At 34.7% G+C, this 24,437-nt stretch overlaps 1 protein-coding gene across 1 annotated transcript in view; it reads left to right on the top strand.

Annotated features, from left to right (window-relative positions):
• Nucleotides 1–24,437, top strand: part of RFX3 (regulatory factor X3) — a gene marked incomplete at its 5' end in the record, with an annotated part of 157,979 nt that overhangs the window by 92,550 nt on the left and 40,992 nt on the right. Inside the window, 6 exons of the mRNA XM_082842342.1 lie at nt 1,475–1,594; nt 12,291–12,412; nt 14,151–14,263; nt 18,124–18,239; nt 18,677–18,831; nt 22,810–22,907. Coding sequence (XP_082698468.1) covers nt 1,475–1,594; nt 12,291–12,412; nt 14,151–14,263; nt 18,124–18,239; nt 18,677–18,831; nt 22,810–22,907 — 724 coding nt within the window. The remainder of the gene's footprint in view (nt 1–1,474; nt 1,595–12,290; nt 12,413–14,150; nt 14,264–18,123; nt 18,240–18,676; nt 18,832–22,809; nt 22,908–24,437) is intronic.

Genomic DNA, 24,437 nt, shown 5'->3' with positions numbered 1-24,437 from the left:
AAACAAAGGTAAATCAAAAGGTAGCTTTTGTTACATCCCATCTCCAAATTAAGTTTAAACAAAGAAGACCATGGAACATACTGATTTCCCCCAACCATCTTCAGTGGAATAGAAAGAACCGCCTCTCCCCCAACCCATCCAAGATTCCAATTTATAGGAAACTGGAGAGAAACTAGGTACTTCGTGTATTTTGGGGTCTCACAAGAGAGATGTGATTTTACTTTGTATCTTTGTCATTGGCTACTCCCTCCTGTTCTCCAGTTTGTATGGGAACAGTTTCTGGTATTTTTTGTTTTTTGTTTTTTGCTGTATTCTACAGTGGATCTTGGAGGCAAGATCTCATGTCTGCAAGTGGAAGGCATTAAGTTTTCATACTGGTTTATTTTGCTGAAACTATGTAGGTATTCAAATGCCCTATGTTTTTTAAACTAGCAATATTATTTATATAATAGATTTTAATGTCTTTTCAAATATATAGGATTCATCTAACGTGTGTTCTTCAATCTTGGAAGTAAAATTCTGTTTTATTTTTATATAAAATATTGAATCCACACTCCACTTGCATTTCTTCTTGTAAATGAAAGAAAAAGTTGGAAAGAACACGGATGTCTTGCTATATATAGACTTGAGAAAAACTACTATTTTCTCTTTGCAAAAATTTACATGTTTAAAATGTTATTTTTGCAAGAATTTGCAAATTTCATTCAGAGTAAAACTTTGTCATTTCTAATAACAAATATGGTCTTTCTCATGAACATGAGGAAGTTGTGACATTTTTTATCTAGGTGGAAATTTGCCATTTTCACCGAGAAATTTCCCCATGTCTGTTGTGACACATCTTATTCAGCTTGAAAAACTGATATGAATCCACAAAAACAGAGACTAATAAAATATGCTTTGAAATCAATAGATTAAATGCCTGCTTCTTTTTTAGGTTTCAAAATATTAAATAATAGACTTCACAACATCTTGTATCAATGAAGTTATCTTAATCATCCCTGCAGTAATAGAATTAGAAAAATACAGGACTTCTCCAAGACAGTAGAATTAAGATTTTTTTCTCTTTGTTCTGCATAACCATTTGATAATAAATTCCTAGTTAGTGTGCAACCCTTTATCCTGTTAATGAATATCCTGTTAATCTAATCTTCTAAATTATAGTTAAAATATAAAGTTGAAGATAATATGTAACTTAAATCGAGCAAATGGATTCTGACTAATATTTAAGCAAAAGTTTATAAGGAAAGATTTTTCTTAGGGCCTTGAATTGATTGATTCAGAATCTTAATTTGATTCTTCAAATGTAGCCACCATAAAAATATACAGGTGTCCAGAACAGGTAAATCATAAATATATAACATTAATATTTTGCCTTTATCTAATTTTTCCAAATATGAAATTAAATGGACATCCTATATGATTAATATTGACTTGACTGACTTTTTGTGTCTCTGTTTATTGTTCTTTTATGAAGAGGAAACTCCAAGTACCATTACTATGGGATTCGTGTCAAGCCAGATTCCCCTCTTAATCGTCTGCAAGAAGACATGCAGTATATGGCTATGAGACAACAACCCATGCAACAGAAACAAAGGTAGACTCTGGAATTATCATTGACATGTCAAAGCTATGTATTTCTTTAGATGTTCTATCTCCTTTTTTCTGAACAAGCAGAACAAATACCTAAGTGTGCAAGAATGTCACTATTGCTGGTACGCTTTCACTACAGACAGTTCTCAAATATGATTTAGAATTTCATTCTGTTTTCCAAATCTTTCACAATTACTTATCAGACAGCGTGTTTGTTGCCTTTAAGTAAATGTGACATCCCAAACTATTCAGATAAGGAAACTAAACACAAACTGTAAGGAGCATCTGGAGAAACTTGTCAGTATTCATGAGCTTCTTACTTGTTAATCTGCATATCCTGCAGGTCATTCTTTTTGACAGTATAAATTCTTGCAGAATGTTTGGGACATCTTACATTTTCTTTGACTCCAACTTTCCTAGATGTATAATTGTAGATATTAGAGCTATAAGAGATCTTAAGCATTCATGAATGGATGGATGGATGGATGAATGGATGGATGAATAGAATCATAGATCTTAGAATTGAAAAATACATCAGTCTAGTCTGGCCCCTCAGCCTTGTGGCAGTCAAAGCATGAAGACCCCTGTTTTTTCAGATAAATCCCAGAGAGGTTAAATGATTTGTACAAGCCCATATTGCTGCTACATAGCCAAGGGCCTTCTGTCTCCTGTGACTTATATCACAGTTTGGAGTAAAGTGAAAAATCTTTCCCTCTTTACCAGTATAGCTCAACCATGACAGTAGCTACAGTTTTTCTTTTCAATTGAACATGCAAAATTAGGTAGGAGAAAGGAGGACTGCACCTGGTGCAGTTGGCCTAATCCATTGATCAGTCTCCCTAAGCCATTGATCTGGGATGGTGAGTCACCGTGGTGAGATCTCCTGCACATCATACTAGCTTAATCAGAAGCCTTAGTTCCAAGTAGCTGCTGGAGAAAAAAGTATATCACACAGTAGTCCTTTATCTATTTAGGACACAATTGGACTCAATTGAGTCTCTACCATGTGCTAGGCCCTGTGTGCAGAGATAAGACACAGTCCTTACCTTTGAGGAGTTAAGAAATTAGATGAGAAGGCACATGGGAATTTTTTTTTTTAAGTAATACAACCTAAGAAATGCTAAAACAAAGCTTTGGTCAAGGAACTATTGGAGTACTTTGCTGAACTATTTCAGCAAAGTCTGGGAGAGGGAGGATTGGGAAGTTTCACAAAGAAAGTGCTATTTGAGTAGGGAATTAGAGGGATCAGAAAAAGAGAGGAACATTCAGGCAGAGGGAATGTAAACAAAATCACCACCGAGAGGGTCCATGACGTCTTTGGTGAATGCACTCTGATCTGGTGAGGTTGATATTGCAAGAGAAGAATTGAGAAGAAGACTGGGTACTTTAATGGGAGATGAGATTTTAAAAGTAGTTTGGATCATAGATGAAGGGATTTGGTTGTATATGAAGCTAATGAGTTTGTTCTTTGTGCTTAGATACTGTGCAAGTCTTCAAAGACTTGCTTCCAAGCAAAACAATGACACTTTCACATTTTTTCTAGAGAGATTACTTTTTGATTTGGGGCAAGACATATTTAGTGGGAAGAGACTGGAAATAAAGACACTTGTTAAGTGGCTTTAACACAGTCATAACTTCTAGTGAGAGTATTCAAGACTGAAGAGTCAGTTCAAGATTGGCTATTATATAAATTATTATGTTTTCTCAAAGTTATTTTTTAAATTGCTGATTCCTGTTTTTTGAGGTATAGTCAGTGAAATATACTAAGAAGGGATCTGGGGAAAAAAAGCCATAAAACAGTCCCTTGTACAGTTGGAGACAGAGTTTGTGTGAATTGGAATAAACTGTTGTTGTCATGAGTTACCATTATTGTTTCCACCTGTTAGTGGCAATACCATAGCTTTTACTTTCTGGTGTGGTCTCTGCGCTCATGCATAGCAGTACTACACATTGGAGATGTTGGTGCAATAAAGAAAAAAAGATTAATTCAAAAATAATATATACTCAAACTTAAATATGAACACTACCTTGGTAAATTGCACTCAAGACAGCTGAAACTTACTTCGTCCAGTGATTTCACTGCAAAGAATCCTAGCAAGTTTTCATGGAAATGGAAACCTTCAAGAGACATTCTTTATACAAAGCCTGGGTTAGGTAAGCAAGACCAAGGAATTACAGAGGTCTCCTTATGAAACAAATTTCAGGGCTATAAAGATTGATGAGCCATGAAAACCCTGCAATATAAGTATAGTAATTATTGCTTTTAGAATTAGACATAATATGGTTGTATTTAAAAAGTGATATAAAATTCTCGGTAATATTCATAAATTGTACGGACTTTAGTTTCTTATAGTGTTAGCTTTCTTATGAAATAAGAATGTTAGAGAACCAAAGTTCCAAAGAACCAAACTTCCTTTAATTTGTTGTTGTTGTTTTTTAATGGTACAATTTTGGATTATGGACAGTTGCTCTTGGAATGGTGTCTTGGACAACTGCTTGAATTGTTAGTGTTATCAACTTCACCAACCCCTCACTGGGATTAGGACAGAGGGAGGTTTCTGTTGTCTCTCTGAAGGATATATCACTGGCAACAGTGATAGGCCTTAAGTGAAGCCAGTTACCGCATTTAGAGGAAACACTTGGACAGGAGAGGAAAAGTGTCTCTTCCTGAGTCTGGATTCAAGGGTTAAGAGTATTTGTTGAAAACAATGAAAAAGGGACTCATTGTACTGTTTGTTTTATGGCTTATAAAATAAGGTGATTCCAAAACGCAAATGATTCTACTGAATATATTAAATTTCACATTAGAAGAGCCTGCCATTCTCCTGTTAAAGTACAAGTGACATTTGAAAGGTTTAAAATATTTTATACTAGTATTTAATATTTTGGAATATTCAAATTGTTTAAATGCCTCAAGGTTTTTTGTATACATCTATATGTGCACATCTTCCATAGTATAAATGTACATGCTTCACCTGTTCCTATAGTAAGAAAATTCAATTATATGCAGTGATTACTTTATCAAATAAAAATTTGTACATTTTTTCTGGTAAGTTTGGAATCATTGTAGTTGTAGCATTAATGATGGTTATTGTTTTGCATAGCTTTATAATTTTTAGAGCTCCTTTACATACGATATCTCATTTGAAGCTTTGATAGGGTAGTAGAGGAAATTTCCCCTTATCTACAAATCAGATTCCCAGCAACACCACCATATGGGAACATAACCATGAGTCTGGAAATAAATGGAAACAGCTTCTGACTGTAAAACAGATGTCACAGAGCCCTTAGTTTAGCTTAATTGAAAAGATGAAGCCATCCTCAAGTCATTTACCTAAAATAAAGGAGCAGATTAGAGCCCACTTGATTCATAGGCAATCATGAGATATAACAGCTGGCAGGAGGAAATATAAGTAGACTAGGGTCTTCGATTCACTTTTGGGTTACTCAGCTCAGCAGTCTGTACACATTCAGTGGAAGGACACATAGACCTAGGCATTCCAGTAGGCCCTTTAAGTATCACTATAGTGGCTAAAATCTAGTCTAACACAGTGTAATAACTATTTGGCATGTTGATGACATTATAGGTAATCAAGAAGAGGTTAACTACCCTGGTTAAGGAAACAGGAGAATGTGTAATAGTTGGTTTCTTTTAATACCTTCTGTTGAAAATATTTCATGTGAAAATAACTTCTGCACTTAAATGAGGTAGTCTTCAGTTTTCAAGGAAATTCACTTATGGACTAATTTGCTTACCCTAATTTAGACAATAAATAAATTAGGTTATTATAGAGCAAAAAGGAGATGAGTAATTTTCAGCTTTACAAACTAAGTAAAAATGTTTGCAGCAGTTTATTTCTAATATTTAAAAGAAGCACTCAGAGAGTGTTGGCACATGTATGTCAGCTATTCTTCCAAATCCTAGTAGCAAAAGTGGTGGAATAGAGCCAGGTGTGTTTGACAATGTGCTTGGCTGTGTTTGATCCCAGTAGCCATTCTCAAAGTATTAAACTGCATACATCATTCCTTCAACAAATACATAACAATCAATGGTTGCATATAGAATATGTCCATCACAACTAAAAGAGAATTCACAGAATCATAGAAGTTAGAGCTGGAAGGGGGAGGTCACCTAGCGCACCTCATCCTCTTGATGAGAAAACCGAAGTCCATAAAGGATAGATAATGTATCCACAATAATATAGAAGCCAGGACAAGAAACCAGTCCTCTTGTCTTTGTTCTTATAAGAATTCCGTCCTTGAAGAGGTAATATAACCCAAAGAGAAACGTGCACATGTAATAAAATTTAAGGGGAAAATCACACTTGAGTATGCCCTAAATAAGTGAGGAAATGTGCCACTTTCTGCCTCTGTGAATGGTCTTTTCATAGGAATTGGATTCTGTGAAAGAAGAAACCTTTGTGGCACTGAGGAGAGGAAAATAGAGGCCATTGGAAAGATGGGACAGCAAGGCTAGTTGGCTGTAGACAGATGTGAAAGCATGTGTGTTCCTAAGGAGTGAGGACAAGAACCTTTGTCATTTGAAGACCTTTCTTAATATAGTTTCATAGATTAGTGGAATGAACCTTATATTTAAAGGTGGGAAATAGGGATTTGAATACAGGCTGCTTTGGCACTTCAGTGTGTATGACTGAACTTCACTGAACCTCAGTTTCTTCATCTGCAAAATGGAAATAATAATAGACTACCTCAAAGATTTTTTTGAAGTTCAAGTGGAAAAAAGTATATAAAGGACTTTATAACTGGAAATATCCAAGTGATAGGATAAAATAATAATTATTATCATTATTATACTATATGCACTAGAGAAAATATTTCTTTAGAAAATATTTCTTTAAGAATAAGGCTGTTTTGGAGAAGAATGAAGCCTGGCAATTGGGCAAGTTTGGCTTCCATTTCTTTGTACCTCCAGGCCTGTGGTTTCCAACTATGATTGATGTTAATAGTTTACAGTTCCTCTCCTGGCCATAAATTCCCTGGGGTCATTACAGAGATAAGCGTCTAGGGCTGGTAAATTGCTCTGAGGCAGCTGAGGGTGGCAGGAGGGCAGGAGTCTTTAGTGGGAGGATGATCATGTATCTGCATTTGGCTTTTAGGAGACAAACAAGGAATCTTGGCACTGAGGTATTTAATGTTCACTGCCACTGCAGCAAGTCCTTGCTGTAAATATATTTTCCATTGAAGATGGGAGAATCATAAATAATCACATTCAGTAATTATTAAGTATAGTCATTCATGTAAAGTTTGTTACTACTAACAGTCCCCACTTATCCTTCTGATGAATATTTATTGAACTTGTAAATTGTTCATCAATAAGCACTTTATGTGCAAGATCTCATTTGGCAATTATATCGTTATCTACTGATACGGAAACTGAGGCTCATTTAATTTTACTGTATGCAAGAAGCTAATTTATTTTTTCCTAGATAGAGCTTCAGATGCCCTTTTTCGTTTTTGTTGCTGTCTTGACATCAGGTGGAGTCAGGTTGTCATTCTCCAAATAAAGGAAGAGTGAGAACATTCCTGTAGGATCAGTTTAACAGAAAGGACCAGCTGTAGACAAAAGAAGTATCCTAAAGGTGTCATACATATTTGTAGCAAGAATATATCAGTTCTATACAGTTAACCCTAAATTACCTACGCTAGGAGAACTCAATGAAGAAATTCATGAGATAAGGGAATCTTATTTGCCTCTTTCAACACCTAGGAGAGCAGTAAGCACATTGTCATTTGTGAAATGAATGAATGATCCATAGACTTTTATTTCAGACAGCAGCTTCAGCCTCTTCCCTTTCCACCTCTCCCACATTTCCTACTAAAACTGATGCAATTGATACAAATACCCCCATTTGAATTTAATTTTTCCTCCTATCCTTTCCCAATTATAGATGTAGAGCTAATGACAAGACAAATACTATGAGAGCCACCAACAAGGATTGAAGAGATGTAATAACTATCATTAACCAGCAGGGTTGATGTTAGAAGTTGTTTAGATATAGAAGTATTCAGTGTGACATCAAGGAGTTCATTACTATTCTGAAAAGATGGCACTCAACATTATTTTCTTCTGATCTGTTCATGTTTATATCATTTAGTTCATTTCAGACCTCAAATCATCTAAAACTTTTCTGGGACAATTTTTCCAAAGTGAATCTCAAGATTCCAGTAGAAAATTTTAACCTTTTGTCCCGCTTATCATGCAAATCAAATGATTGTGTACCTTCTAGACTTATAAACATAATAATGACTCTAAATGCCTATACAGCTCAGATTTTGCATCTTTCATGTGCATTTTTCACCTGATTCGAAGGTAGTTTTACAAATGTTTCATTTAGTCTGTTGAAAATCCTTCCACCTGCTACTGTTAGTTGAATGTGATGGTAACTATATACCATTCTTTGCCTTCCATTGGACTCCTTCAGTGTCTTTATGTGTGAGATTATTGACAGAATTAGATATTATTTTACAGTAGAGTTATAGCTGTCCAAGTTCTAAATAACAGCTATGACTAACCCCATGGGGGAAGATTCCTAATAATTTTCCAAGTTTCTGTGTTAGTGATAGGTTTCATGCATACGCTCAGCTATTAAAGTATTAGAGTTTCTTTGATTTCTTAATCATTAACAACTTTAGCTTTGATTGCCCAGGGAGTTGCAAGCTGTTAAAATTATCATTTGCCTGTTAACTAATTTTGAAACCAAGAGCTGTTTCTTCATTTGATGTAGTACAGGTCTTTCTCAGAGCACACACAGCTCAAGAGCACTAAAAATCTACTATAAGAAAACCTATTCTAAAACAATGAATTTGTAAAATAAATGGGAGTAAAAGCAGACAATTCTTAAATACTAAAGAGTTCAGTTTTTTAAAAGATTCAACAAAGAATTTTTTTCAGTAGAAAACATATCTTTTTTTTACAATTTAGTATTTAAATAGTGATTAATTTCTGTTAAAAAAGAGAGAGAGATAGGAAATCTGAAAGCTGTGTTTCAATGTTAAAAATTCACTTGAAATTCAATCAGAGCTAAGATAATGTTGGATTATCATGTAAGTCAATGGAATATTGAAAAACATCCTGGAAAAATTCCATTTATACACAGCCTTTTCAAAGTCATGCCCCTACAATACTTTACCCATAGTAAATACTCGATAAATATTTGTTAAATAGATTTGCTATATGTTAAGATCAATTGATGGTGTGATAAAATGAAGTGTTACCTTGAGCATTCATTCATACATTCATTCATTCATCCACCATCCATTCAGAGATAGTTATTTACATTCCAAATGTAGTTTATTGAAAAATTGAAAAATGACTTATTTTATAAAAAATGACTTTTCTCTAATGTTATAATTGTATTTCTACAATTGGGCTGAAGGAATTTATTATTGGTCCAAGAAGCTCCTGTGGTCTAGTTCTGTGCAGGCTACTTAAGAAGTACATGAGAAGCTAGTTAAAATAATAAATTCCTAATCCCCATTCTCAAAGATTTTGTTCGGTAGATCTAGGGTGAGCCAAGCATTTGAATTTTTTTTTGAAATCTACCCAGATACTGATATACAATTAGGTTTCAAAACCTAACATAATATCATCTAGAACTGTTTCTTCCAGAAGAGTCAGTTACCACAATTATTTGCTTAGCTTATTTATAGTGTGCCTGAGGTAATGGCAGGGATAGGATGTTTTCCTTAGACAGGACATCAGGAAAAGGAACATCTAGCTTTCCTCAGTTCAGTATTTCTAATTTCTGGTGATTCCTTTTAAGTATCAATACAGTGCCAGGCAATACACTGTGGATATGCCACTACTTAAAGCAGGAAAAGCAGAAGTCAGCACTACCTGGAAGCTCTCTTATACTTATAGGCCAACACTAATACTGTTCTTTATATGAGCCCTATCCCTGCCCTTTCTGATGTCATTCTTTATGTCACAAAGCCCTCCCAAACTTGTCTTCACACCTTTCTCTAAAGAGATAGAATGGAAGGTTCTGGCTTGTAGAGGTCCTATTCTTGCTAACCCAGGCAAGCAAGAATGGATACACATAGTGCATCTTCGCCCAATCCATTCAATCTTTCACTTTGTGACCCTTACTCTGAGCTTAGAATTAGACCTCTCATTTTACAATTCTGACTGTATTTTCTTTTTTCTTCACCTCTCCTAAGATTTGTTCTTAAGTACTGACCTGTACAGTTTCTGCAGAATTAATCAACTTATTTCCTTTTCTTCTACAAGCTAATCTTGATGTATTTTCCATCTCCTGTATAATAGAATGTACCTCTAATCAGTCCTTCCCACTCAATATCATTATTATTAAGCATAATCATACATTAATTGTAATGTATTGTGGCTTTGAGTGCTTATTAAAAAAATCTCTTTCTCGTTTGGAACTGCTGCTGTCTACATCTTTCTAAGGAAGCAGATAATTTTGCTTGCAGACTACAGGCTTGCTAAGCACTATGTGCAAGTAGACAGTGACATAGCATCTGTCAGATGTCTATATGTCAGTCTAAGATGAATATATGTCATATCCTTTTACGGTCCTTGATATTTGTGCCTATTAAACATCTGTAGTATATTAGAGGCTGTGCAGGATAAAGCATAGCTGGGCAAAGTCTAATAATTACTGTCTCATCCTATACTGAAAGTTAATATAATTGAAGACTATAGGAAATACTTCCATTTTTCTCTTCTCCAGAGTAAATAATTAAAATCCCTTTAACCACTTTTGTTTATTAACTCCATGAACCCCAAACTCCATTAACGTAAATGAAGAAACATGGTTAAACAATTTTAGCCTCTTTTATTAGCGATATAAAACTTCACAGCTGAAAAAAGGAGGCTAAAATCAAATGAAACCTGGAATGGATCAATGAGGACAAAAGCGTCCCTAAATACATTCCCTAAAGGTAAAATCATTCAGGTCTTCTAGAACAGACTGGCTAGCAACTGCTGCCCCACACAAGTACCCCAAGTTCTTGCCTCACAAAGATTTTTTATTTTTTTGCCTCTCTAAGATGATTCTTTAAGGAGGAAAAAAAAATCAGGAAAACATTCAATTTTTTAGAAATGGCACTTCTAGCACATCACAATACTAACCCTTGTGTTATCTCTTGGTGTGGCCCCAATTGAAGAGTTCTTCCAGATTTTTTTTTCCATTAATGAAAAGAATAGGTTTGAGTTCTTTTATATCATTAGAAAATAATGACCAACACTTTGGTGGTACAGGGTCATCACTAAAATGATAACAAGAATGAGTGTGTTGTACCCTTTTTTCACCCTGTTCATCTTCTAACTTTATTTTTGCTTTTCATATAGTTCTTTGTGAGATGCTATCACATAAGAAATACATGTAAATGTCATTATGAGTGACTTTGCAGTTTTTCGTGGAAATTTCATTTATCTAAGTCATAATTAATAACATTCAAGATTGAATCATTTCCTAAGGCAACCTCAGCGTTAGTTTGTGCAGTGTTTCACCAGGTCCGTTCATTTTCTATCTGTTGTCAGAGTGCAGGCATCTTTGAGTGTATCTTGTTCATGTAGTGGGGACATTGTTACTTACAGTAACTTCATATTAATGATACAGTTAACTTATGGTATCAGTGTACGAGTCAAGTATCTGGATGGTGAGAATATTAGGTGGTTCTGTTTATAAATATAATTAGAAATGGGAAAAAATGGAAGGACAAACAACATAACGTGCATGATGATATCTCTAGGTAATAAGCTCATTGTAGATTTTAACTTTTTCTTGCGTTTATCTGTTTTTTTAAATTTCTAAAATGAAGAAAAATATGAAATCTTAGAGAAAGGAGAAATTATAGTTGCTGCTTATTTCTTACTTTGTATTTGCTTATCCTAGGAGACTTACCTATGCATTTTTTGTATGCGGTATTTCTCTCCCAAGCAGTCTTTCCCTTCTTGCCCGTGCTGCTGAAGCATATTTTCTCTATTTTAGCAGTATGGAACGTTCATGAGTTTGTATAACGAGGACCTAAATATAAATACATAATTGTAGCTGACTTTGATTCTTTTAATTTTTTAAATTTGATAACCTAGGTTTGTAGATGGATTTTTGCATGCATTTTGCTGCAAGCTGATGCTTATGGTCTTTGTATTTGCAGATGTGGACAGGAGTCAAAGGAGATGAATGTGTTGATATGCATGGGAGGCTTTAGGTGATATGAAAAACAGTATGGTAGAGTTTGTAGGCTGAATCATATTTTGGAGATATAAATTAAATGAAAGCCATTCATTAACATTTCTCAGGCCCAATGTCCTAGATCTTAATTCAGATTAACATCCCAATGTATTTAACATGTTTCTCCCTTGATCCATTGGCCATTAAAAGTTATGTTCAAACTGTGTATTAAAACTATAATCATGGACATCTTTGCTACTGCTGTCCAAAGAAATACCTCATAACACTTTCATTCTTAGCTAAATTTCTGAATTTTCGAAAATGGGTCCCCTTCCTAAGCCCCTCCCCTTCTTTTTCCTTTTTACAATTTAAAAAATTTCTTCATCCTAACTTTATGAGACTGTCAAGGAAGAAACTCTTACAACTATCATAAGACATTAAAGAAGACAGAACAAAATTGAATGCCTTGGGAGTTTTGTGTAGTACAAAAAAGCAAGGAATAATTTGGTTTATTTGTTTTTTCCCATCTAATATTTTTAGGTACAAGCCTATGCAGAAAGTGGATGGGGTTGCAGATGGTTTCACAGGAAGTGGTCAACAGACAGGCACATCTGTTGAGCAAACTGTAATTGCCCAAAGTCAACATCATCAACAGTTTTTAGGTATGTTAAGGTGTAATGCATATTAGTTGCTATCAGGATTTTGAAAACAAGAGAACAACAGTAGTGTTTTCTCCAAGTACAATGTCTATTACAGATGTTAATTACATAGATTTTTTTTTGTGTGCTGAAACTATGCACATTATATGATAGTTCTAGTTCATTTCTACTTTTTCATAGAAAAAGAGCTTATTTTTTAAAATCTCAAGCTATGTAGAACTTCTAAATGCATCTGAATTAAAGGCTTATTTCTATGAAATTGTTTTCCAGAATTTGTATTAATTGGGCATTTATGATCAAAATTGTGTGGTAGTTTCAGTAGTAACTTGAAGTGCCAAAAAGAATTCTCATTTCCTGCGTATAAAGTTGCATATGCATATAGTCTCAGATTAGAAAAAATTATTATAAACTTTTAAAAAGTAATTTATTCTTTTAAATTGATCACAGTATTTACTACTTTTGTAATTTTATAGATGGTATGCATGTTTCTTGTAATTTAAAGAGTTAAGGAAGTGGAACTTGAACATTTTGCATATTCCTGTCATAGCTAAAGGTGCAAAAATGGCACTTTAATTGACAGCTCTTCTAGAGATGAACATGCATAGTTTCGGTACAACAGATCAAGATAAGTAGAAGCTCTCAGAGAGTGCGTGTGTGTATGTGTCTGTGTGTGTGTATATGTGTCTATGTGCACTTTCTGACAAAGACAACTGAAATGTACTCTGGGGTCAGAATGGCTACTGAAGTTGAAAGCATTATGGCAGCATTCCCAAACTAGAGTCCTCAAGTATATTCTTGTAGACCCTTGAGCTCTCAGCAAGAATCTTTATGTTTTTTATTTTGTGTCCTTATTTCAATTATAATCTTAAAAAAAAATAAAAGCATATTCTGGATTACCTGGAAGACTAGAACGAATACCGTTCTGCAATTTTAGTTTCCACATTTGTATTTGAATTTATCATAAGGTTGGCACCAAAGTGTATTGCATTAATTGTCCAGCGCCAATGAGAAAAGAACAGAGAGAGACTTACTGTGTAAATTACGCCTTCATACCAAGGGAAGGCTAAATGATGTCCCAATGCTCTGTGTAGAGGAAAGTTTCACAGCTCATTTGAATATAGAAGCATAATGGGAGAACCAGCCATCATGAAGTACGTGTTGGTATAGGGTTATCAAACTCAAAAGATCCTGCGCTGCAGCAGTCAATACCATATTCATGTTGCAAGAGGTAATTTAGTTACAGGACAACAGCATCATCTATCATATCAAATTAATGTTGTTAAGTTTAATGTTATTTTTTTAGGTTTCTTTGTACTTATTTTGTAGGTCTTTTGGTTTATGATTATATGAGAGGTATAAGCATGATAAGTTTAAAGCTAGATTTATTTTTATATACCTAAGTAATATAATGATAAAAATAACTAAAATTGATACTGGCCTGCTCAAGGTATTTTTCTTATCAGAGGGGTCCTATATTGAGAGACACTGAGATGTGTTATTTCCAATATAATCATAGTGAAAATTTAGTTTCTCCAAAATTTTAGAAGTATCCTCTCTATTCTTTGGTGCTGCTGCTGCTGCTAAGTTTTGTTTATAAAATACTAATATGAAAAGTCCTTGCTTTTTGGACCACTGACCTTTAAATTTCTTTCCTTTTTAATCTTCTTAAATTTGCCCTCATTAAGCTGTAATTGGCACCATCCACAATAACTTTTTTTCTGTTGTGTTGTCATGGTAACAGATGCATCTCGGGCACTTCCAGAGTTTGGAGAAGTTGAAATCTCTTCTCTGCCAGATGGTACTACCTTTGAGGATATCAAGTCACTGCAGAGTCTTTATCGAGAGCACTGTGAGGTAAGTCTTTTCAAACACAGTCGGACACATGCTAAGTTTTGCCAGGCAACTTGCTAAAGCAAAATAATCAAACATATTCCTAGAGGACAGATAAAGTTACTTCATATTTCTTTGAGCACTAATAAGTTATCTTTTCTTCATGTCTCGGGGAGAATAAATTTTACTTTCCATCTTCTTAGCCTATTCTAATACGAATCCTTTGATGAAGCAATTCCACTTCTAGGTTCTCCTTCTAGAAAAATGTTTACATGTAGGGGAAGAGATAAGTGTACAGGGAACTTGTTGCATTATGGTTGTTAATGAAAAAGATTGCTTATAATTTCAATATCTAACAGGGAACTGAATAAATAAAATATGGTATGATCTATAGAGTAGAATGCTATGCAGCCATTAAAAAGAATAGGCAACTCTAAATGTACTTTTTGGAACAAGCTTCAGGATTTGTTTTTAAGGGAAAAAGCAAGATGTAAAACAGCAAGTATAATATATTATCATTTGAGTGAAAAAGAACATGTTATATACATCTCTCCAGAAGAAAGAACAAAATATTAATGCTGGTTGCCTTTGGGAACAAAACTTAGTGACTGGGAGTCAGGGGATAGAGACTTAATTTTTCAATATACTCTTTTTACCTTTTGAATTTTACATGATAGCTGTGTATTTCTATCCAAACTATTTTCTAGAAATGTTTTATAAAGCACTTTAGGTGTTCCTTCCAGGGATCATTGAGGCTCTAGTTTTGTTTGTTTTGTTTTCATGGTTAATTAAGTTTTCTCTTGGTGTTTTCCATCCCTACTCCTACTCCCTTTCTGAGTATCCTATATCAAAATTGGCTACGTTGTCTCCAGGAGGTGAACTCTCTCCAAGCCCGCTCGTACCTGCAGCTCACCTGGTAGAAAGAAGATAACAGATTGCAATAAGAGTCTTCTAAAGTACCCCTCCTTTTGAAAGAGGAACTGTTTAGAACTTAAGTAGCTTTATTCCAGGGCTATTTATGATCTACTTAGAAGTAAAAGATAATCCTTGGGCAGTCCTCCTGACTGCTGACAATGCAGTATGCAGTGAGAAGTCTCAGCTCATAACATTCACAGATTTTTTTTCCCACTCCAGAAATAAGAACTGCTTGAGTGAATCTGAGTACTTGTCAGGGGTGCTAGATTATTAACAACCAAGGGCAAGTTCTCTCTTTATTAACAAACTGTGTGCCAGAAGTGTTTTTCAACATGTCCTGCCAGTTTGTTGTTCCCAACATTTCTTGTTATGATGAAAAACACTTACTATCTGTTTCTCTTTGACTGCTTTTCCCAATATTAGAGAATTTCTGGATGATCCTTACCTATCTAGAAAAAAATTTCTCTTTCTTTCTGCATGAATATCATGTATATTCAGTGAAGATTTACATAAAGGTTCTCTAATCAGTTTCTCATTTCTCTGGGTTCAGGTGAACCTTGCTTCAAGCAACCCCGCCTACACAAATATAATTTGGATTGTTTTCAGTTGCTCATATTTATTCAAAATATAACTTGGAGCATGATTATTTACATTACTAAAGAATATACATTAAAATTAATCTAAATGAAAAATTCCCCCAATAAGGTGAAAATATTCTTTGGATCACAAAATTTTCATTAATTGTCAGGAATACTCTATATGAAGAGATATGAACATATATAGTAATTAATCTGCATGGGAAATGGCAGTTCATAGAATGATCCTCATTTATTTCGGAGTTACCAGTGTTCGTGCCATCTCTCATGGGGCATAAAGACATATATGAAAAGGAAGAATTCTAATTATTTTTTCCTGTCACACTTCCAAACTTTTCAAGGACAGGTGCCTGAGTCTCGGATCCAGTCCTGTAAATGGTTGTTTGCCCTAAGCCAGTGAAATACAGATTATTTTAAACTATATTTGGCATACATTTTAGTTTGAACATATTTAAAAGTGGGTGGACAAATGATAAAATGTTTTATTCATTTGTAAAACTGACTAAATGTGGCTGATATGAATGTCCTTTTCAGAAGAATTATTTGAGATTATTTCATTTGAAGAGATACTTAATTTAAGGTGCACTGAATCTGTGACTTGCCTTGTTTTATTTCATATTTCCTATAATTTATGTTTTTTAAGAAAGATTAATATACCCATTTTGGCTGTTATTTGGAATTTGCACAGTTGGCTTATCAAAGATATTTTGGAAGTATCACTAGTTATGTAAGGAACAAATATAATTTTCTACACAAGATGCTCTGACAGTCATTTTTTTCTTTTAATATATGCATAGAGTCCTTACAGCAATCTCATAGCTAGAAATATGTAAGGTATTATATCAATATATATACTAATTGCTTCATTAATAGACATCTCTCAGAATGTGCCTAAACTACATTTGGGAAAGCAGCTATAATAATTTGCCTCCTGAGAAGGTTTTGGGTTTTGCCTGGGAGCAAGGACATCTGGATGCCTTTCCTTCCAGGGCTTGCTTTTGTGTTTTTATTGTTGCTGATATTAAAGGGTGAGGAGAGTGTTAATTAATTAGTCCCCTTCCCTCCATTTTCATTTTCCAACTACTTGCAACATTTCCTACTAGTTCCCAGAACATGCCCCCAAACAGATTTTGCTTAATACTTGAATTGGTCTCAGAGTGTTTTTGTATAGAACATCAGTTATTCTCTGTATCATGCACAGGGCCAGATCTACACGGGTAGCACAGACTCCAGAATTACAAAGTTACAGTTTCCTCTTTCTGCCTTAAATGTTCAGATTGATTCTCTCGATTGCCCCTTGCTGTCTCTTAGCTTCTATGAATTTTGCAGATCTTGAAGGGACTGTTTTACGTGTTTTTATTCTCAGTGCTGATGACATCAAACACATTATACTGAGGACTTGTCTTTTATACTGAAAATAATCACAGAATCACGTGATCTTTGTACAAACAAGTTTTGGTTTTATGACTGCTTTTTATCTGAAGGTGAATTTGCAGACTAATTGCAATGGCAGGGTGAAATTAAATATCATCAAAAGTTAATGAAAGTGGCAAATTTTAGCATCATCAAAAAAATAAAAATGTCCTTGATGCAGCTGGAGATCTAAGAGATAAAATTAAGGAGGAGGAGGTGAGGGCCCCACCCCCAAGGTTAGAAAAGGGGATAGTCTTATAGCTTCTCTCTAAAGGGTGTATGCTGAGAGAGGATTGAATGTAAGCCATTCTGTGACTGCAGAGAGGTGCTTGCTGTGCTTTTCTTCTGCCAAGACAGGCACTACCCTCTGGAGGTCAGCCTGACTCTGTAGTTTCTGCCCTCAGCCTCTGCTTGGCTAGGAACACTCCAGAACCCATGGTCAGCAACCCTAACCAGAGCTGATTGAGCCCTAACTCCGTCTGCCATACACAAGCACCTCCATACCCTTCTCTTCTGCTTTTTTTTTTTTTTTTTATGGCTAGTGGACACAGCTAGTCCAGTAAAGACTGATGTGAGTTGAATCTATGTTCTGTGTCCCTGTGGATCTGAGAATAGTAAGGGAACCAGGGAAGTAGTGGGTTAAGGAATGAAAGAAAAGTTAGGGAAGCAAGCATGAAAATGGAGAGAAAAGAGAGGAAAAAGTAAGGGTGGGACGTGAGGTCATTCTGGGAGGAATACAAGTTACCCTGCTTAATCATTTAAGAGTTATTTCCCCCGGTTTTTTCCTAGCTAATCTCTTTTGTTTTCCCATTTCCATTGGCAAAATTTAGTCCAGTTTTACCATATTAATTTATGAACCCAAAAGTATCTTTACATTTAAGTCTTGTTACAGTATGTACTCCTCACACATCCCCATAAGAAATTTTGTAAGGTAATATCAATAACCATTTTGTTTTTTAGGCAATATTGGACGTTGTTGTGAATCTTCAATTTAGCCTGATAGAAAAATTGTGGCAAACATTCTGGCGCTATTCTCCCTCTACTCCAGCTGACGGCACTACCATTACTGAATCAAGGTCAGAATCAATATGCTTTTCCAATTCATTTTCGTGGCTGAGTAGATGTCACAGCTAACAAATTAGAGATATGTATACCAGTTGTGAACCTTACCTGATAACATTAATTGAATAGATTGAAATAAACCACAAACTACTCTTTTGAGGTTTCAGCGTGTGTATTATAGCTCCCATTTATATTGATTTGGGGGACTGCAGTAGAACTATTTCATCCTCATGGAATTAGTATCATATCTGCCTTTCATACCGTCAGAAAGTATTAACGTGCATAGGCAGCTCTGGGGGAGTGTTATATATATCCAGCCGTGTGGCACCAGGGCAATGGTGGTATAGTTCTAACCTCAGTAATATTTGATAAACTAAAACTATTTTTAAAGTCCATTTTCTTTTTTATCCTCATTTGCCATCTATTCATTTGCTACATTTATTCACACCAGCAATCTGAGTGAAATAGAAAGTCGACTTCCGAAAGCAAAGCTGATAACTCTGTGCAAACATGAGTCTATCCTGAAATGGATGTGTAACTGTGACCATGGGATGTACCAGGCTTTGGTGGAGATTCTCATCCCCGACGTCCTTAGACCTATTCCTAGTAAGTTAAATGCAGACAAGTACGGATGCTTTTGTTCTCATACATTCCACCCAGGAAGTTTTGGGTAGTGACGTTGCAAACTAGAGTGATTCTAATCTCATTAAATTTGCCAAATAGAAAACATGCAACACAGAGTATTGCATGAAAGCAGCCTAGAGCAAAACTGTAGTAAAAAGGGAAAAATTCTCTGTTTTTCAATCTTTCATTTTCTTTTTGACAAAAAAGACAACCTATAGATGTGACAGCCCCAATGACTAATTGCAAGAACACTCCCAGGCCAGTCAACCATGTGAAAATCATTCTACCCAAGGAAAAGGTTTCCTTCATAAAGCCCCGAATTTTTGAAATCTGTAATTGCTGGACCAGCCTCTTTCATGTTTGCTTTTGATTTGAAATGAATTTATCTTGGTTTCTACTGAAGTTGAATTTCTTTATAAAAGCATTTACTTTGTCACCGACATCACGTTAAGAACTACAAATGCAGTTTCCATTAACAGTAATGGTTAGCTGGCATTTTGAGAGAAAAATCAATGTACCTGCACTAGCAGTGTATTCCTGCCATGAAGCAAATAGGAATTACATAGATAAATTAGATTACTTTTTTAAGTGATAGTGTTTTTTAAACTACCCTGTTGCAAACAAAGCTATTTTTTGCAAGTGTCAATATAAAAGCCATCATGGATACTTGTGTTAGAGACAGTTGAAATGATTTTAGGTCTACATCTTTATGAGCACCTACTAGTAACCTTAACTTTTAAAGATATGGAACAGAATTGCTACTCTACAATGACATTAATAAGGTAAAAGCAATCTTTTAGCTTGTAAAATTAGCAACCATGTACTCGAAGTACACTCTTCACAGTTAATTTGTGTTAAATTATTCCAGAAAATATTTAAATAGGGATTTAGCAAGAAATGGTGAAGATACTAACATTTGTATGTTTATACTTTCATTTTTAAAATATGATAACAGTGGAAGATATGAGTTATTTCATATGTTCCCTACCACCTTAAAATATATGCTTAGACATACATTTACATATAATATCAATGAACACACACATAAACATACATAAATTTATATAGAAATTAGTTTTTTAAAAATCCAGCTGCCATGGTCTCACATTTTTATAAATTACTAATATTTTCTACCCTATCTGCACCAAGTTTCCTGACTAAAGATTGATTAAAAGTGATGTTGTCATGGAAAATTTCAACGTGTAACTTCTCTACTGATTTATGTTCCAGAATCTGATTTTCCTGTTTTTGTCTTGCTTCCTGTGCTCTGAGTGATAATCTCTAGAGATGTTTAAGAGAAGTTGCATAGGGTAGCTCATTAGCCTATGACATCTTGCCACCAACATAAATTTCTCTCTTGAGATATAAGAAAAGGTGTCAGTGAACGCTTTCTTTTTTGAGGCCAGTCAACAACATCAGTGTTCATTAAACAATTCTAAAATCTGTTGCTTCTATGTTAGCATCACAAGACTTTAACTTGTAAACTCAGCAGTTCCCTAAGTTAAATCACGTATCAAGTGTAGTTGGCTTTAAACCCCAGAATTTTTAAGCACACAATACACATGACCTTTGTTTTTGGCAAATTTTGATTTGAAAACCGTTTTATTTTGTCAAGTAGTTTGTCTCTGCATTCAGACAACTCAAATTCAGGAATTATGAGTATAGTTTTACAGTTTCTCTGAAATTACAAGATGCATTAAGGTGCCACCCTACCAAGTAAATTTGGAATTTTAATTCCTGTTCTATAACAAGACTTAACAAAAATAAAGCTTAAAATACAGTGTAGATCACTATCTTCTGATTGTGCATTTTAATATTAATCATAAGCAGGTTGAGACAAGTTAGCTTTAGAGTAGTTTTAAATTTCTAACCATCCATTCATGAGAAAAAGTTGTCAATCTGCACAATTTGATCTGACATGAATCCCTATAGAGAGAACAAACTTAATTTTATTTTTGAAAATTTAATTTTCCTGGCTACTAGTACTTCACTCTACCATTTACTGTCCAGATGGGATTCCTTTTTTTAGCCAAAAAAGTCTGCATATCACACTAATTTAAAGTCAGCTTGAAGCTACTATACTCTAAAATACATTTATCTGAAAATGGGGAAAAAAAAGTGAAGTGTAAAAAATTGTGTAAGAACTCAACTGGTAACACTCAAATGTACAATTTATGATTATAATTAAAGGTGACCCAAAGTGTCATTTAGTACAAAAAAGGAAAAACTTACAATCATTTGAGATACAAAGCATATCTTTTTATTTTACAATCTCCCTAGCATTAAATGTGTCTAAATAAAACAAGACCCATATTAAATTTTTTTAAGTAACTTTTCTCAGTTCTTGTTTTTTTCAGATTAAATAATTATTATATATTAATTATAGAAAACTACGTAATACAGATAGCCAAATTGAATCTTATACAGAATTTTACTGAGTTTCAAAGAGGGTCTTTAATTTTTTTTTCCACTGTTTTTCATTTCCATTCATGCCTGCCCTCCATGGTTCCAGTACATAATACAACAGAAAAATATTTTTCTTTCTTTTTTCTTTTTGGCTGAAGTGAGAAGCTTTGGAAATTTCAAAAAATTAGTTCTCAAGAAATTTCCAGCTCAGTGTTTCCAATAGATGATTCTCATGGTTAAAAGTCTGCACTTCTTGAGTGTTTTTCCTAATCAAAATGTAGCCATCTCAGTTTCTCTTCTGTCATTTGACCACTTAAAGAAATAATTTTTTAAAATTTGTTGTTTTTATTATTGGAATAGTAAAATTTATATCTTTTGCATTTAATTTGAGTAAGTTGATTATTTCTAACCCTGCTTTAACAAAAGTAGTAAAGAAGCATTTGAGCACGGAAAGAAAAACCAAGGAATTTAATCCCATCGTTAACATTAATATTCTTGGGAGCCTTGGACAAAAATGTAACCTCTCTGTCTCTTATTGTGGACTACCAATTGTAAGACTTACCCACATTATAGGGAACCCACAGGGATTTATTTTCTGTTGTGGGTGCTTCAGACACTTACTTATTAAATGTCTAAAACTGCTCCCTACACCGTGGAGCCTTGGGCACAGGTGAAGTAAAATGCTACTGACTGAATTACTTGTTGAACAAGAGAAGAATTCTGTTTCCTATTATACAGCCATCTCAATAAGCAGATCCGTTCTTATAAAATAGTCATAATCACCCCTGTTAACGGAAAATGCTTCTAATCATTTTATGACCACCATAAACACTACTCTCAGGGGACCTATCCCTATTCAGGTTTTAATAGAGATGTAAAGAGTATGGAATGGACTGTTTTAGGAATATCTTAAGAATATTGGCCTCTGTGACAGCAATTTTATTATCACAGTGATCTTTTATCGCTACCTGCCAGTGAAATGGAGAATAGGTATCCAGAAGTATCAAGGCAGGCAATTTTAATTTTACCTTACTTTTCAACACGAGTGAGAGATATCTACTCTAATTGACATGTTCTAATTTAAAGAGATGCATAGAGAAAAAGAGAAAGCTTTGCATTATTTTCTTTTTAACTAAAGAAATGAAAATAGGTTAAGAGCTTGAAAAAAGTCAAGATAAAGAATTTCTAAAGAAAATACTTAGCCTTTGAGCACAAAGCTGTTTTTGAAAAGAGTGTTTTGTCTAAGATAAAAAAATTCCATAAGTATATTCACAACTGGTATATGTTGCTATAAGCAAAAATGTTTGAATGTTTTCATTTCCCAACAAAGTATCATAAGTATCTGGGAACAAAATAGCTTTAAAAGACAAGCCCATGATATAATATTTGGATTCTTTCAAAGTTAGGAATAATGTTAATAAAGTCTTGTCAATGAGGATAATATAAGCTCTGTGCTCTTTCACATGTTGTGCTTGCATGTTTTCCCTTATTCTAGCATAAAGATTAATGTTCTTTGGTATCTTTTTCGTTCTGCTTTTATTCTTTAACATTTAGGTGCCTTGACCCAAGCCATTCGAAATTTTGCAAAAAGCCTTGAAGGTTGGCTTTCCAATGCCATGAACAATATTCCACAGAGAATGATACAAACCAAGGTACACTTTTATGTCCTTGCTTTTTCTTTTGTGTCTAGGAAATCGTTATGAACTATGAATTTTAAATCTGTCCTATCAAATGATATTATGTAGAATATTAATATTATAATAAATTAAATCTTTTTAAATTGATTTTTGTATTTTATAACCATGTGGTCAAGAACTTGCACAAGATATGTTGTTTGATGATGCTCTTTTCAGAGAGACTAGAGAAACATTTTAGATGTGGTGTATTTATCAGCCCTTTTCTAAAGTGTATATTTAAGATTGCTTAATTTCAGTTATTGAAAAGAACAGCCTAGAATGTTCAAACAGTTTCCATTTGAGTTTTAGAATTTTTAGGTCCCCTACTATACTCATTGTATTCCGAAATGTTCATGTAAATTAATAACCATTTGCTTTTCAGGATGTTTTGGTTTTTTAACACTGGAGAATGCTTTTGTGAATCAAGTAATCATTTTTTTAAAATAAATTTATTTTATTTATTTAATTTTGGCTGCGTTGGGTCTTCGTTGCGGTGTGCAGGCTTTCTCTAGTTGCCGCGAGCAGGGGCTACTCTTTGTTGCGGTGCGCGGGCTTCTCATTGCCGTGGCTTCTCTTGTTGCGGAGCACGGGCTCTAGGTGCGCGGGCTTCAGTAGTTGTGGCTCGCGGGCTCTAGAGCACGGGCTCCGTAGTTGTGGTTGGCGGGCTCTAGAACATGGGCTCAGTAATTGTGGTGCATGGGCTTAGTTGCTCCACGGCATGTGGGATCTTCCTGCACCAGGGCTCGAACCCGTGTCCCCTGCACTGGCAGGTGGATTCTTAACCACTGTGCCACCAGGGAAGCCCAAGTAATCATTTCTTAAAGAGAACAGTTATCTCATAGTTGATGAGTATATTTCAGGAATGTGGATTATTTAGCTAGAGATATGAATTCTCCTCTCCACTTTGTCCCCTACTAACCATGTTACTTTAGGTTAATCTGTGAACATACATGACAGATTGGACTGATTCTGTCTAAACTTTGATAACAAAAATCACATTTGTGGCCTTTTGTCAGGGTCTGTATCTACTGTCAGATGCCAGCAATATGTCTTGGCTTTCAGTTTGAGAGTGTAATTGAAGCTCTTGTAGCTGACAAGTCTGTGATAGCACAAGTCTGCTTCAGCTTAAGGTTTGCAATAACACATTCTATCTCTAAAATGTATAGGACACATTTCATGAATATGCCCACCTTAGATTGTTGCTTTAGAGCTGTGCTGTCAATACAGTAGGGCTAACCACATGTGGCTATTTAAATTGTAAATTTAATTAAATTGCATTGAAATTTACTTCCTCAGTCACACTAGGTACATTTCAAGTGCACCTTAACCCATGTGGCTAGTAGTTACCATACTGGGTAACACATAAGTAGAGCGTTTCCATCATTGCAGAAAGCTCTCCATGGTAGTGCTTTTCTAGAGTGCCACGTTCAGGTGGGCAAATAAAGGAGGTGCTATTTGATTATGATGGTCAGAGGAATGTTTTCCAACTTGCAAAGTCAGTCATAG

The sequence above is a fragment of the Leucopleurus acutus genome (assembly GCF_964270905.1).
Source record: "Leucopleurus acutus genome assembly, chromosome: 7".
Lineage (NCBI taxonomy): Eukaryota > Metazoa > Chordata > Mammalia > Artiodactyla > Delphinidae > Leucopleurus > Leucopleurus acutus.
This window is presented reverse-complemented; position numbering and strand designations above follow the sequence as displayed.